This window comes from Arvicola amphibius, chromosome 1 (genome assembly GCF_903992535.2).
Source record: "Arvicola amphibius chromosome 1, mArvAmp1.2, whole genome shotgun sequence".
NCBI lineage: Eukaryota > Metazoa > Chordata > Mammalia > Rodentia > Cricetidae > Arvicola > Arvicola amphibius.
Genome location: NC_052047.1, coordinates 154,898,761 through 154,915,409, shown reverse-complemented (window position 1 = coordinate 154,915,409; position 16,649 = coordinate 154,898,761). Strand labels below are relative to the sequence as shown.

At 40.6% G+C, this 16,649-nt stretch overlaps 1 protein-coding gene across 3 annotated transcripts; it reads right to left on the bottom strand.

Annotated features, from left to right (window-relative positions):
* Positions 1 to 16,408, bottom strand: LOC119803367 (serine protease FAM111A-like). 3 transcript variants are annotated; one of them, XM_038314631.1, is made up of 4 exons: positions 16,293 to 16,408; positions 13,144 to 13,225; positions 12,317 to 12,439; positions 1 to 2,749 (listed from the first exon to the last, which is right to left on the bottom strand). In XM_038314631.1, exons 3-4 carry the CDS (start codon positions 12,395 to 12,397, stop codon positions 992 to 994), a joined length of 1,839 nt encoding a protein of 612 aa, XP_038170559.1. In that variant the 5' UTR covers positions 12,398 to 12,439; positions 13,144 to 13,225; positions 16,293 to 16,408; the 3' UTR covers positions 1 to 991. The 3 variants fall into 3 exon arrangements, with proteins under 3 accessions (XP_038170559.1, XP_038170568.1, XP_041910171.1); XM_038314640.1 differs by lacking the exon at positions 13,144 to 13,225 and having other exon boundaries at positions 16,293 to 16,331; XM_042054237.1 differs by lacking the exon at positions 16,293 to 16,408 and having other exon boundaries at positions 13,144 to 13,389.
* Positions 16,409 to 16,649: the final 241 nt, after the last annotated feature.

The window sequence follows — 16,649 nt, the reverse complement described above, 5'->3', positions numbered from 1 at the left end:
AAATTTTTGGTCCCTCTGTATTTCCTTTGGGAAAGACAGAGTGGGAGAAAGAAAACATTACACAATAGTGTTAGGAGATGTCTGGAAAATAAGGGAAACTGAAGAATCGATGCAATTGCTGGTGAATCTGACCTCTTAACAATCATTCCACACAATCTTATCCATGCCTGCCCCTTCCCTCAGATAATCTAAGACCACCAGCTGTCTTCAGTACATAGTTCTCTTGATTTTGATGGTGGTGAGCTTGTTTCCTTCAAGAGAACAGGACTTGAGTGTCACATTGCTGAGAAATGTTCTAGGCTATGTCTAGTGTCCTCCTTGCCCACTCCATGGTGAATGCCAAGAAGTGAAAACCATCTCTTACAGTGTTCACTCCCCATAACTCAAGTCCAGGAGCTCCCAGGTGTCCACATTGTATAGCAGAGACCAGTTCCCTTGCCTGCTCAATGACTTCCACACCATTCCTTGAAAACGCATTCCAGACTCCAGTCTTAAGCCAGAAAGCCAGAGCAGAAGAAAAGCAAGTGATTTCAGGAACTTCTTGGAGCTAAGAAACCTGTGACCCAGTGATCTGGCTGAGTTCTGGTCAGCAGAGAAGGAAGATACAGATAAAACCAAATGAAGCAGTGCCTTTGAAATCAGTTGAAAGAAATAAATCCTTTTCCCTTATTCTCTTTGGCCCACAACTTCAGTTTCCAGGCTCTGAACTTTTTCATATCTTTGCATCTCCTGACACTAAGTCCACTGAGACCTAATGTTTGCTTAATCTTTTTCATGTTACTTTACTTAAATAGTTCAACTAAACTGTTTTTGTGTGTTTTGGTGTTGTTCATGAACTTTGAAAAATTGCCAAGTACACAGAGAGTAATCTAGAACATCCATCTTTTGGTAGTATCCATCAATTTAAGTTCATAAAACATTATTGTGTGCAGAATAATAACACCATAGGCAATTCTCTTAAATGTGGAAAATAGATTAAATTCTTTTAGGACTATAGGTTCGGCATTTCTTCATCCTGACAATTTCCAAAGATTTTATTATACCAATATTCATTTTTCTTAATATCAGCAATAATGGATTCCATAGTAAAACCAAACTCAATAATAGTAGAAACTCCACTTTGATACTCACAAGTAAAGCCAGCAGTGTGCATGGCCACCAATGAACCATTACAATCAAACACTGGGGATCCAGAAGACCCACCAAAAAAAGTGGTGTCATAGGTAATTACATTAGAATTGTGAAGCAGTTCCCCGAAGCTTCTTTGGGTGTATAAGGGGACAAAAGACCTAGAGACAGGGTCCCCTGCTGCCTCTCTTGCCTGAACATTTTCCTCACATTTTCTTCCTCGATTATATTGAGGGACCACTGTACAACCATCTTTAGACTTCTTTTCTCCATCTGGGTGGCCAATGATATAAATCAGCCCATTAAGTGGCGCAGGTCCTATCCCATTATACAGTCCAGCAGGTACCTGCCGTCCATTTTCCTCTAGTTCTAGGACAGCGTAGTCAAGGTTTGCATTAGATATCTCAAACCAGGGTTTAACATTAAAAGCATTGTCTTCTCTTGGTGGGAACTCTACATAATCAAAGATCACCTTTACACATCTACTAATTGTGCTTGCCCACTTACTTGGCTCTACGCCTTCCCCCACGATGTTAGTTATCACATGCCGACAAGTGAAAATGTACGACTCTTTAAAAACAAAGCAGGTGGCACAGCCCCCGTTTCCATTATTGTTCCACCACAGGAACCCAACTGAGTCACTGGCCTGTAAAAGATGTTTGAGCACTTTAACAGAAGTAGAATTTTTTGTCAGTTTCCCAAAGTTTTCTTTGTGCATTTTGAATAAGGAAGCTTTCTTCTTTCCTTTTCCACTTCCTTTCTTGATGTATGCTCTGAGTTTTTCTCGTTGTTCTTTCAATATGGGGTATTGATCTACAATGTGTTCATCTATCTCATGAAAGCTTCTGTTCTCTAACTCGGAATTCTGAGTGACGGATGTTATCCTCGGGTTGTTTGTTTGCTCAGCCTCGACCTGAAAGAGCTTGCCGTCTAACTCATCTACCGGCTGGGTGTTTTCTATGATGGTGTCCAATTCACTAATGAGCTTCCAGTCGTCTCTCTCCACAAAAGAAAGAAACCTGCCATCCTTCCTCAGAGTGTCCTTGATGGTCTCTCCTTTGAGGCCGAAGACACAGAGTTTGTTCCCCCTTTGGTGAAGTTTTCCATATTTCTGAATTATTTTTCTCTTACTCCCAATTGCATGAATATAAAATCGGACATAACTGGTAGATGGATGGTCCTGTGGTTCAAACAATTGCTTATTATCTTCCGGCTCACTTTCGCATGGCAAAAATGTAATGACCAAGTGGCAGCCTTCTGGAAAACAGCAGAGGGGCATGCCAAGGTTTATGTACCCTTCGATTCCTTCGTGGCCACACACCAGCATCTTTTTGCCTTGTTGATTTTTTATCTCATCTGTGACAGCACTGAGAGTGTTGAGTGCTGCATATAAGCTACTTTTCTCACTATGTGTCAGCTCATATTTCATATTTTTGTTTTTCCTGCGGTTAACATCCAAAGTGATTAGAATTTTCTTATTTAGGGGAGGAATCTGGTCTTGTTGAATTTTCTTAGCTGAAAGTGGTCTTTGGTCCTGGGTGTTGGTTATATCTCTTGGCATTTTTCTAGACTCCCCTTTCACTTTAGAAATACTGGAATCATTCTGTTCTTCTTTGGGGACCTAAAAATAGATGGTGAATTCTTTGTTACTGAAAACTCCAGTCATATTTCCCTTTTTAGTGTCAACTCCCTTCATTTCTGTGGGAAATTAAATACCAATTTCAAAAGACCAGTAAGCAGAATTAAAGCAGATTTATCTTGGGATCTAAAATACTTGCTATCACATCAGTCAGAAAAGCTCCTCTTGTTACACTTGGTGCATTTTCTAACAAATAGTAGAACAGACACAAGTGTTATCCAGCCACTTAAAGGTCTACCAGCATCCATGGATGGTATTTCAAGTTATTTTATCATTTTCAGAAATATACATTTTATCTTATCTAAGCATAAGGTGTATTGCAATAGCAGTTTATTAAGCTATTTATTTATCATTAATTCAGTTTTTAAAGATTTATTTATTGTATGTATATGAATGTTCTGCTACATGTATTTGTGTGCTCCATATGCAAGCCTGGTGTCCACAGAGGCCAGAAGAAGGCATCAGATCCGCTTGAACTGGAGTCACTAGGGTTTGTAAACCACCATGTGGGTGCTGCAAATCAAACTCAGTTCCTCTACATCAACAACAAATGTTCAGTAATCAGTGATTTATTGAGATAGAGTCTTGCTATGTAGTTAAGACTCCCCTGGAATTTAGTGTGCCACCCAGGTTTGCTTCAAACTCATAATTATCATATTTCCTTAATAGTGTGATTCAGGCAGCATTTATCATGAAATGACTAGAAGCTATTCCCTTTGTCTTTTTGCATGAGCTTATATATTTTTTGTAAATTTTCATCATCTTCCATTTTTTATAGGACTTTCATTAAGAACCAGGAAGGGGGAATATGGGAGGACATAAATCAAGTTCAGTGAACAAAAAAAGTCTCAATGAAAACTAAAAAGGTCTATGGCAGTTATTGTTTACTGTGTGCTTGACAGGACCTCAAAACACCTAGGAGATGGGTCTCTGGACACATCTGTGGGGTGTTGTCTTGGTTTCATCAATTCCAGTGAGAACCAGCGTGAACCTTGCTGGCAACATTCCCTAGGTTAAATCCTGGACTATTTAAGATGATAAAGGGAAACCGAGCATGCATTGCTCTCTACTATTGAGTATGCATTGATGTAGGATGGTCTTCTATCTATCTGTTGTTTCATTGGTTAATAAAGAAACTGCCATTTTGATAGGGCAGAATTTAGATAGGTGGAGTAGATGGAACAGAATGCTGGGAGAAAAAAGCAGAGTCGGGCAGACGCCATGACTCTCCTCTCCAAGACAGACACTGGTTAGACTCATGCCCGTAAGCCACAGTCAAGTGGCAATACAGATATTAGAAATGGGTTAGATCAATATGTGATAGTTAGCCAATAAGGGACTGGAGATAATGGGCCAGACAGTGTTTAAATGAATACAATTTGTGTGTTGTTATTTCGGGTGGTAAGCTAGCCATGCGGGAGCCAGGCGGGATGCAGACCTGCCTGCTCGCCTCATCACAACAATGCATGCAACATATCTAACTAACTCTCCCAGGGACCTACTTCTGTGACTTCCTTGGTTCACAGTAAGAAACTGTGAACCAAACAAACCCTTCCTATTCTACGTTGCTTTTGTTGGGCTATTTTATCACAGCAACAGAAAAAGGAACTAAGACAGTAGCTGACAGCTATGTCTGAAAGGGTCATTTTCCTTAAGTCATATTCATCATGAGAAAGATGTCAATAGGCAACCAGTTCACACGCCAGCGAAGTCACTCACTGGTAATGGAAGCAGCGATGTTGGAGCTTAGTTAAAAATTATACCTGTTATCAATTTAGTGACACTAACATTCTCAGTTAAACAGACAAAAAGACTGCAAGGCGATATAAATCTAATTCTATGAGGGCATAGAGTCTCTTTAAATACATCTCTGTAGTCTAGATTTGATCAGAAACATGCTTTCCACTTCCACAGGAGCACTAGAATACCTTTATACATTCAAATACTCCTAGATAGATATGGACGTTTTTGTCAATTTTTTTCTTTTCCTTCCTGAAGCTTTCTATCGTTCACTCTGGTATCAAATTCACAGTCCTCTATTCTCAGCCTTTGGAATGTTGGGATCACAGCATTGTGTCACCTTTCCTTGAAAGGGAAAGAGATCACATGTGTTTCTCGGGCTTGATGTTACAGAATAGGACAGAAATAAACAGATATTGGGTAGACATTAGTTTTCTAGTTATTTAGATGCCTCACTTTCTAGAATCGAGACACAAATAAACAAGAAAAAGACTGAGTTTGCACATCAAGTGCCTGACACTTCTCAACTGTCTTGATATAATAAAGGAACACTTTAGTCTCGGAGGACATAATTGTTTGTCATAACAGAGCTTGAAAATAGGAGAATCTGAATATCTCAGCAAACTTGCCCAAGTCTTTATTGTGGGCTCAAGCACTCCACTCTTTTTTGTTTTCATACACAAATTGGAACCAAACTTCCTTACTTGTCTATGAAATTTATAGTAAGAGACCCCCCCATCCTCCCGTCTTTGGGGCCACAAAATCCCACAGCTCAGCCTGTTTGGGCGCCGGGGACCTGGAATTGAGTGCACCCAGGCCGGTGGGAGGTCCCCTCCTTCATTAGCTTGCCTGCAGCAAGGTAGGCCCTTTGTCAGCGAGCTGCTTGACCTGCAAGGAGACCTGACAGTCTGCCAAAGGATCCATCATTCATTGGGGTGAGTGAGTGCCTGAACCACAGCAGCTGCCTGGAGAGGGACCACCGACATTCCCCAACCACCTCCCCCACCCCCACCAACACACACACTTTCTGCTCTTCCTGCAGGGGTTATTTTCCCCGGATACTGCCTCTCTCCTCCTGTCCCTTCCCAGCTTGCACCCAGAACCCCCCCCCCCTCTCATCCTCCCGTCTTTGGGGCCACAAAATCCCACAGCTCAGCCTGTTTGGGCACCAGGGATCTGGAATTGAGTCCACCCAGGCTGGTAGGAGGTCCCCTCCTTCATTAGCCTGCCTGCAGCAAGGTAGGCCCTTTGTCAGCGAGCTGCTTGACCTGCAAGGAGACCTGACAGTCTACCAGAAGATCCATCATTCATTGGGGTGAATGAATTGAATTCATTGGGGTGAATTGAACTTCTAAAAGAAGACCCAAAGGGGATTATTCAGAGGAAGAAATGGGCAGGCGCCAATGCAAGAATTCCTCCAACAATTTGAAAAACAACATGAAAACACCAGAACCCAGCGAACTTATAACAGGAGGACTTGAACACACTAATCAAGAAGAAGTAGAAAAAATTGACTTTATGAAAGTAATAGAGTCCCTTAAACAGGAGGTGAAAAACTCCCTTAAGGAAATGGACGAGAAGAATAACAAAAAGTTTGAAGAATTGAGTAAATCTGTAAATGATATCCTAGGAAACCAAGAAAAAACAATCAAACAGATAATGGAAACAGTGCAAGACTTGAAAACTGAAATGGAGGCAAGGAAGAAAACACAACCCGAGGGCCAGCTGGATATGGAAAATCTATGTAAATGAACAGAGACTACAGAAACAAGCATAACCAACAGAATACAAGAGATAGAAGAAAGAATCTCAGATTCTGAAGATACCATAGAGAAAATACACGCACTGATCAAAGAAAACAGCAAATCCAACAAATTCTCATCACAAAACATTCAGGAAATCTGGGACACAATAAAAAGACCAAACCTAAGAATAATAGGCATAGAAGAAGGAGAAGAATTACAGCTCAATGGTCCAGAAAATATATTTAATAAAATTATAGAAGAAAACTTCCCAAACCTAAAGAAAGATATTCCTATCAAGGTTCAAGAAGCTTACAGAACACCAAATAGACTGGATCAAAAAAAAAAAAAATAACCATCCCCTCATCATATTATAATCAAAACACAAAACATACAGAATAAAGAAAGAATATTAAGAGCTGCAAAGGAAAAAGGTCAAGTAACATATAAAGGTAAACCTATCAGACTAACACCTGACTTCTCTATGGAAACCATGAAAGCCAGAAGGTCCTGGATAGATGTTTTGCAGAAACTAAGAGACCATGGATGCAAGCCCAGATTACTATACCCAGCCAAGCTTTCATTCACTATAAATGGAGAAAACAAAATATTCCAGGATAAAAACAAATTTAAACAATACATAGCCACAAATCCAGCCTTACAGAAAGTAATAGAAGGAAATTCACAAACAAAGGAGTCCAGCATTGCCCAAAATAACTCAGACATCTAGCGACCCTTCACCAGCACATCGCAAAGAAAGGAAACACACAATCTCTACTACCAAATAAAAAATGACAACCGGAGTTAACATCCACTGGTCATTAATATCACTTAATATCAATGGACTCGATTCACCTATAAAAAGGCACAGGCTAAGATTGGATACGAAAACAGGATCCAACATTCTGCTGTTTACAAGAAACACACCCCAACCACAAAGACAGACATCTACTCAGAGTAAAGGGTGGGGAAAAGGTTTATCAAGCAAATGGACCTAAGAAACAAGCAGGTGTGGCCATACTAATTTCTAACAAAGTTGACTTCAAACTAAAATCAATCAGAAGAGATGGAAAGGGACACTTTATACTCATTACAGGAAAAATCTATCAGAATGAAGTCTCAATCCTGAATATCTATGCCCCTAATACAAAAGCACCCACTTATATAAAAGAAACATTACTAGAACTCGAGGCAGCCATCAAACCAACCACACTGATAGTGGGAGATTTCAACACTCCTCTCTCACCAAAGGACAGGTCAATCCGACAGAAACCTAACAGAGAATTAAGAGACTTAATAGAGGTAATGAACCAAATGGACTTAACAGACATCTATAGAACATTCCACCCAAACAGGAAAGAATATACCTTCTTCTCTGCGGCTCATGGAACCTTTTCGAAAATTGACCACATACTCGGTAACAAAGCAAACTTCCACAGTTACAAAAACATATTAGTAACCACCTGCATCTTATCGGATCGCCATGGATTAAAATTAGAATTCAACAACAATGCTACCCCCAGAAAGCCTACAAACTCATGGAAACTGAACAGTCAACTACTGAACCACACCTGGGTCAAGGAAGAAATAAAGAAAGAAATTAAAGTCTTTCTTGAATTTAATGAAAATAAAGACACAACATACTCAAACTTATGGGACACTATGAAAACAGTGCTAAGAGGAAAATTCATAGCACTAAGTGCCCACTTTAAAAAAAAAAAAAAACGGAGAAAGCACACATTGCAGACTTAACAGCACACCTAAAAGCTTTAGAAAAGAAAGAAGCAGACTCACCTAGGAGGAGTAGAAGACTGGTAATTATCAAACTGAGGGCAGAAATCAACAAAATAGAAACACAGAAAACAATCCAAAGAATCAATGAAACAAAAAGCAGGTTCTTGGAGAAAATCAACAAGATTGACAAAACCCCTAGCCAAACTAATCAAACGGCAGAGAGAGAACACACAAATTAATAAGATCAGAAATGAAAAAGGGGACATAACCACAGACACAGAGGAAATTCAGAGAATCATTAGATCTTACTACAAAAGCCTGTATGCCACAAAATTGGAAAATGTAAAAGAAATGGACACTTTTTTAGATAAGTACCATATACCAAAGTTAAACCAGGACCAGGTAAATGCTCTAAATAGTCCTGTTAGTCGCGAAGAATTAGAAACTGTTATCAGAAACCTCCCTACCAAAAAAAGCCCAGGACCTGATGGGTTCAATGCAGAATTCTACCAGAACTTCCAAGAAGACCTAATACCTATACTCCTTAAGGTATTTCATAATATAGAAACAGAACAGTCATTGCCAAATTCCTTTTATGAAGCTACAATTACCCTGTTACCTAAACCACACGAAGACTCAACCAAGAAAGAGAATTACAGGCCAATCTCACTCATGAACATCGATGCAAAAATTCTCAATAAAATACTGGCAAACAGAATCCAAGAACACATTAGAAAAAGTATCCACTATGATCAAGTAGGCTTCATCCCAGAGATGCAGGGCTGGTTCAACATATGAAAATCTATAAATGTAATCCATCATATAAATAAACTGAAGGATAAAAACCATATGATCATCTCATTAGATGCAGAAAAAGCATTTGACAAAATTCAGCACCCCTTTATGATAAAGGTCTTGGAGAGACTAGGGATACAGGGGTCATTCCTAAATATAATAAAGGCTATTTACAGCAAGCCGACAGCTAACATCAAATTAAATGGAGAGAAACTCAAGGCCATCCCACTAAATTCAGGAGCGCGACAAGGCTGTCCACTCTCTCCTTATCTCTTCAATATAGTACTTGAAGTTCTAGCAATAGCAATAAGACAAAACACGGGGATCAAGGGGATTCGAATTGGAAAGGAAGAAGTTAAACTTTCATTATTTGCAGATGATATGATAGTGTACATAAGCGACCCGAAAAACTCCACCAAAGAACTCCTACAGCTGATAAACTCCTTTAGTATCGTGGCAGGATACAAGATCAACTCCAAAAAATCAGTTGCCCTCCTATATACAAAGGATAAGGAAGCAGAGAAAGAAATCAGAGAAGCGTCACCTTTCACGATAGCCACAGATAGCATAAAATATCTTGGGGTAACTCTAACCAAGGAAGCGAAAGAACTATTTGACAAGAACTTTAAGTCTTTGAAGAAAGAAATTGAAGAGGATACCAGAAAATGGAAGCATCTCCCTTGCTCTTGGATTGGGAGGATCAACATAGTAAAAATGGCAATACTACCAAAAGCAATCTATAGATTTAATGCAATCCCCTTAAAGATCCCATCAAAATTCTTCACAGATCTTGAGAGGACAATAATCAACTTTATATGGAAGAACAAGAAACCCAGGATAGCCAAAACAATCTTATACAATAAAGGAACTTCTGGAGGCATTACCATCCCTGACTTCAAACTCTATTACAGAGCTACAGTATTGAAAACAGCTTGGTATTGGCATAAAAATAGAGAAGTCGACCAATGGAATCGAATAGAAGACCCAGATCTTAACCCACAAACCTATGAACACCTGATTTTTGATAAAGGAGCTAAAAGCACACAATGGAAGAAAGAAAGCATCTTCAACAAATGGTGCTGGCATAACTGGATGTCAACCTGTAAAAGAATGAAAGTAGATCGTGTCTATCACCATGCACAAAACTCAAGTCCAAATGGATTAAAGACCTCAATATCAATCTGAACACACTGAACCTGTTAGAGGAGAAAGTGGGAAGTACTCTACAACATTTGGGCACAGGAGACCGCTTCCTACGTATAGCCCCAGCAGCACAGACATTAAGGGCAACATTGAATAAATGGGACCTCCTGAAGCTGAGCAGCTTCTGTAAAGCAAAGGACACTGTCACTAAGACAAAAAGGCAGCCTACTGACTGTGAAAAGTTCTTCACCAACCCCGCAACAGACAAAGGTCTGATCTCCAAAATATATAAGGAACTCAAGAGACTAGACTTTAAAATGCTAATTAACCCAATTAAAAAATGGGGCACTGAACTGAATAGAGAATTCTCAACAGAAGAAGTTCAAATGGCCAAAAGACACTTAAGGTCATGCTCAACCTCCTTAGCAATCAGGGAAATGCAAATCAAAACAACGTTGAGATACCATCTAACACCTGTCAGAATGGTTAAAATCAAAAACACCAATGATAGCCTTTGCTGGGAGAGGATGTGGAGTAAGGGGTACACTCATCCATTGCTGGTGGGAATGCAAACTTGTGCAACCGCTTTGGAAAGCAGTGTGGAGGTTTCTCAGGAAATTTGGGATCCACCTACCCCAGGACCCAGCAATCCCACTCTTGGGAATTTACCCAAGAGATGCCCAATCATATTACAAAAGCATCTGTTCAACTATGTTTATAGCAGCATTATTTGTAATAGCCAGAACCTGAAAACAACCTAGATGCCCTTCAGTGGAAGAATGGATGAAGAAAGTGTGGAATATATACATATTAGAGTACTACTCGGCGGTAAAAAACAATGACATCTTGAATTTTGCATGCAAATGGAGGGAAATAGAAAACACCATCCTGAGTGAGGTAACCCAGGCCCAAAAAGATGAACATGGGATGTACTCACTCATAATTGGTTTCTAGCCATAAATAAAGGACATCGAGCCTATAATTCGTAAAAAATCCTAGAGAAGCTATATAAGAAGGTGAACCCAAAGAAAAACATATAGTTATCCTCCTGGATACTGGAAGTAGACAAGATTGCCAGACAAAAAATGGGAACATGGGGTTGGGGTGGGATGGGGGATGGGGGGATGGGGAGAGAAAAGTGTGAAGTGGAGGATGGGAAGAGCTTGGGGGAATAGGATGGTTGGGATATAGGAAGGGTGGATATGGGAACAAGGAATTATATATCTTAGTTAAGGGAGCCATTTTAGGGTTGGCAGAGACTTGACTCTAGAGGGGTTCCCAGGTGTCCAGGAAGACGCCCCCAGCTAGGTCCTTGGACAGCTGAGGAGAGGGTGCCAGAAATGTCCAGATCCTATTGCCATACTCATGAATATCTTGCATATCACCATAGAACCTTCACCTGGCATTGGATGGAGAAAATGACAGAGCCCCATATAGGAGCACCGGACTGAGCTCCCAAGGTCCTGATGAGGAGCAAAAGGAGGGAGATCATGAGCAAGGAAGTCAGGTCCGTGAGGAGTGTGTTTACCCATTGAGACGGTGGGACAGATCTAACGGGAGACCACCAAGTCCAGTTGGAATGGGACTGATGGAACAGGGGACCAAACCAGACTCTCTGAATGTGGCCGACGGTGGAGGAGGACTGAGAAACCAAGGACAACAACGGCAATGAGCATGAACTCTACAGCATGGACGGACTCACTGTGAGCCTTGTCAGTTTGGTTGCTCACCTTCCTGGACTTAGGGGGAGCTGGGAGGACCTTGGACTTAACATAGTGAAGGGAACCCTGATGGCTCTTTTTCTTGGAGAGGGGTGGAGTGGGGGTATGGGTGGAAGGGAGGGGAGGGAAGGGGGAGGAGGAGGGGAGGAGATGGAAATTTTTAATAAAAAAAGAGAAAAAAAAGAAAATAAAAAAGAAATTTATAGTAAGAATAAATATACAAAATCCTTTGTAAACTATAAAGTACCAAGCAAATATAGGCTGGTATAATTGAAGGGACCAATCATACTCAGATATTTCAGTGCTATTAAATAGTATTAATTTTGTTTCACAGATTGTTGTGACATATTAAATTTGATCTCATAAACAGTATTAATTTTGTCTGTTCCACAGGTTGATATGACATATTACATTTGATCTATTTTATTAAGGTTTCAGATATGATTGCAACTTTTTTTTATTAAACACTGCTTTGATATAGCTAAAATCTGTATTACAATTCCTCATCTTTGCTGCCATTCACCAAAATAAAGTAGTTGGGAAAGATCCTAGAGTATGTCATTGTCCCAATCAACAATAAGCCATTTGCTTGGCAGTAGATCCTATGTGACCTAAGACCCATGGTAGCTAAGACTGCTACTAGTATATCTTACAAGCAAAATGTATAGACATACCTGATGGAAAAAGTCATGGATTTTCTTATTTTTCCTTGCATTGAATTGGATCATCTGTGATCTGCGCTTCTTAGAGCTCATGGTGAATTTGAGATGAGGCAGGTGGCTCAGCTGAAACACAAACTTCAAAATGGCTCAAATTGAGTTGGGAATTTAGCTCAGTGGCAGAATGCTTGTCTAGTAAATACAAGGCCCTGGTTCAGTCCTCAGCTCAGAAAAACAAGAAAGAGGGGGGAGGAGAAAGAGGAAGAAAAGAGGAAGGGAGGAAGGGAGGGAGGAAGGGAGGGAGGGACAGAGGGACGGAGGGACGGAGGGATGGAGGGAGGGAGGGAAGGAAAGAGAGAAAGAAAGAAAAAAGAAAGAGAGAGAGAGAGAGAGAGAGAGAAAGAAAGAAAGAAAGAAAGAAAGAAAGAAAGAAAGAAAGAAAGAAAGAAAGAAAGAGAAAAAGGTGTTTCAAGTTTCAAGTTATGGTATTATCGCTGCATACAGACTAAAAGATGAACTGGGTCCTATATCCTATCTTTCTCCTTCAGCTCTGGCCTTGCTTGTCCCCGGATGGTATCCACCAAATATAGTCACCCAAATAACAAAAGCAGAGCATCACATGCCATGCCCTCTACCAAACACTTAACAGAAATCATCTGCGTTAGCTAACCCCGCCACTACCATGGAAAGCAGGTTCTATACAGATTTTGTTGAGAGAAAGGATATGTCTGACAAAGGAGATGGTGTATCCAAGCCCACAGCTTGAAGTAAACAGAGAATTCAAATACACATACCCTACAAAGAGTTTTCAGCTGGGAAACTCAAAACAGTGTTCTACTTACATTGGTGTTAAAAATCAGCACTTTGTTTAATAAAGAGATGACAAGTGCAAGGAACTATACAGAAAGAGAACTGAGCAGTAACCTGAAAACAAAGGAAATAGAAAAGAAATATCAAAAAGAAGTCTGAAAAGCTGGCCAAAATGACAGTTAGAAACATTAATTACTACTTTAGGCCTTTGTTTGAAGTGGTATTTTCTCCTGCTGTCTCTGCAAAGGGAGAGAGCAGTTTAAAGACAATGCTGAGCTCTCCGGCAGTGCTATAAATATCACCTGAAGAACATGCACCACAAAGGGCAGCAAGCTCATCTGTCTTCTGTACATCGCCTAGTACGTGGCCGACCCTAACACTTGAGTTAGAAAGACACATTCAAAGAATGAGTGGAGAGCAGTGGCCTGCACGGCCCCGTTCTAAGTGCTTTCCACAAGCTGCCTTTCAGAATTCCTGAAAACTTGCTAAGATGGGTATTATTACTCCTACTTTACGCATAAAAAGCTTGATGTTTTTCTAGAGAGGTTAAATTTTCATTCAAAATCACAAAACTCCAGTGAGTATACTTCGCCAAATTTGTATCAACATCATTTTCTAACTGAAAAGACAAGAAGGTGGAATCAAATAATGAACTTCCAAATATCTGTCACACAGCAAACAATTTGTTCTTAGAGATTCTTTCTGAGACAAAGCATCACGAAACTTAGGCTGGCCATGGACTTTGAACCCCTGATCCTCCTGCCTCCACCTTTCTACTGTCTGGTATGTGCCATCACATCTGGCATATGTGATTCAGAGAACCAAACCCAGGGCTTCGTATGTGAAGGGTAAGCACTCTACCAACTGGCCACATATGTAACCTTAGAGTAGTGTTCTGAACCTTCCTAATATTGCGATCCTTTAATACAGTTCCTCATGTTGTGTTGACTCCCAATCATTAAATTATTTTGTTGCTACTTCATAATGTTATGAATCATAATGTAAATATCTCATATGCGACCCTCAAAGGTTAAGAACTGCCACCTACAAAGTCTTTTTAACTAGTAGATTACATATAGCGACATGGTAAGATTTTAACACTAAGTTACTTTCTATCTGTACAAGTTAAGGACATTTTCTTATATATTTCTAATGCCAATTTATTCACAACAAAATACAACTGAGATACATAAATCATATTTTAAAGTATTTTTCTTTAAAACAAGTTTTGTTTTCTAGCCCAGGATGATCTCAAACTGACCATCCTACAACCTCACCCTCTTCAGTATTAGAATTTAAGTGAGCACCACCACCCCCAACTTAATTACGCTTTTTAACTCTTTCCATTTAGAAAACTATCAGAAGAAAACACAAACGTGTCTGCAGATGGCCACCCCTAGCTACCTTCTCTCTGTTGTATAACTGAAGCTCTGAGTCAAGTGGGAGCCATCTAAAGACTTAGCCATGATCTTAACCGTGATGTCTATGGTCCTAACCCCTTCATTGTGGAGCCTGAGCCCTAGATTTTCGCCAGTAGCTTCTGCTAATGAGCTGTCTGGGCCTGGGTTCCTGTTGGTAAAAGGCAACTGTAAATGAGACAAGGACATCCTATAAAGACATGCACAGCGGCGTCTGTGGCAATGAGTCTAGGGTCAGCTCAGACTGCCATTCACCTGCTGCGTGACCCTGGGCACATTGGCTATTTTCTGCTTCTCCCTTACCCTGAGAGGAGTGACAGAGTCATCCTCCACTGTTGTGAAGATTAAAAAACATGTAATGTGGATAAAGTCTTCAAGCAATGACCATATGAAGTAGATAGTTCTGTGAACATTATTGTTAGTGCTGCTGTCAATACCAATATGCAATCACAAGTATACTCGTTGGACTGTAGAAGATGAAAGTGGATGAGTACGTGAAGAACCGGACTGGACTTATATGATCTCTGCAGGCCAAAAATTTTGTTCAACCAGAAAAACAAGCTCAGCTTCTCTGTTGACGGATGACTCATACTATGATTATTTAAAAATTAAGGTGCGCACAGATGGGCAATGGTGGCTCCCTTTAATCCCAGCACTCCACTTGGGAGGCAGAGGTAGGGGAATCTTTGAGTCGAGGTCTACAGAGTGAGTTCTAGGACAGCCAGGGTTGTCACAGAAAGAAATGTGAATCTTGTCATTCACTGGCACATACGTAAGCAGTTACAGTGGGAAGCTCCCTGAGGTTTCAGTGTGTCTGAGTTCAGAACTCCCCTCCCCCACCCGACCGCCGCAGACTACTAGTTTGTTCATAGACTCTTGCTCATGGCCAGCACCTGTTATACTTGAATCCAGCACCCAGTATTAAGTCTGTTCTTTCTGAGGGAAACCCTCTCAATGCCCTGAAGGGACACAGGGTCTGACAATGAACAAGCCTGCCAGTTAGAGCTTTGAGGACGCTACTCTAATGAATAATAAAGACAACTGCTACTGTCTAGCCCTTCGCAGAACATTCTGGGTTAGTACATTTATGTTGATGGAAACAGCAGACAAACAAGTCAGGTTAAAGTGGTAGCCAGCTATTTATGTATAGACGGCTTCCACACTACACACTAGGCATGCCAGAGGAAGAAGTCAGTACTTTTCACTTACTCTGTGTAATTTTATTCTAAAAAGAAACAGATTTAGGAAATGTATTGGTGAATTTTTGCTACGCACAACATTTGGATACGAAAAAATTATCTATCTATCTATCTATCTATCTATCCTTCCCAACCGCTGCTTCCCCTCCCTTCAATCCTCCTGGCCCCTCTTCCTCTCCCCACCTTTCCTCTCCTTCATATCCAGTCACCCTCTGTCCCCCCAACCCCAATCCACGCGCCGTCAAAAAAAAAAAAAAAAAAAAAAAAAAAAAAAAAAAAAAAAAAAAAAAAAAAAACCTTCCAGCGATGGCTTAACAAAATTCTTAATTCTTTACAGACTTAAAGGACAATACTTAACTTCATATGGAAAAAGAAAGACCCAGGATAGCTAAAACAATCCCGTACAATAGAAGAATATCAAGAGCTTTCACCACCCCTGGTTTCAAGCTGTACTACAGAGATATTCTGATAAAAACTGCATGGTATTGTTATCAAAAGAGACAGATTGATCAATCGATTCTAACTGAAGAGCCCGAAATTAATCTTAAGGAGCATTTTACTCACCAGCTTTTCCCCCCAGGGCTTGATCGTTCCTTCAGTAGCTAGAATCCCGCGTCTTTTTGAAAAAATGAAACCAGACTGTCATTATATATCATTGGTCTCTGGGCGGAGAGATTGTGGATTGGTCTTTTCGCTGCCCAGCAACCCGCTGTGCATCAGTCCATTGGCCAAGCTCAGCGCGGGTTCTGACCTGAAAGATCCTTCCTGGTCCCTAATGGCCAAGTTGCGAAAGCAGCCAAACGCGCTTCCAGTGGGTGTGGACCTCTACTCTCCAGGGATCCCCTCTAAGAGTCCAATCGAATGACCGGTGCGACTGGATTAGGCGGGAAGCCGAGGAGCCAGGACTCGGTGGAGGGCTCA

Bases quoted from the DNA above. Each gene is read 5' to 3' on its own strand.
- LOC119803367 (XM_038314631.1), bottom strand. From the start codon at position 12,397: ATGAGCTCTAAGAAGCGCAGATCACAGATGATCCAATTCAATGCAAGG. The intron at 2,750-12,316 runs GTATGTCTATAC...ATCTATTTTTAG, and splicing joins TCCATGACTTTTTCCATCAG to GTCCCCAAAGAAGAACAGAA.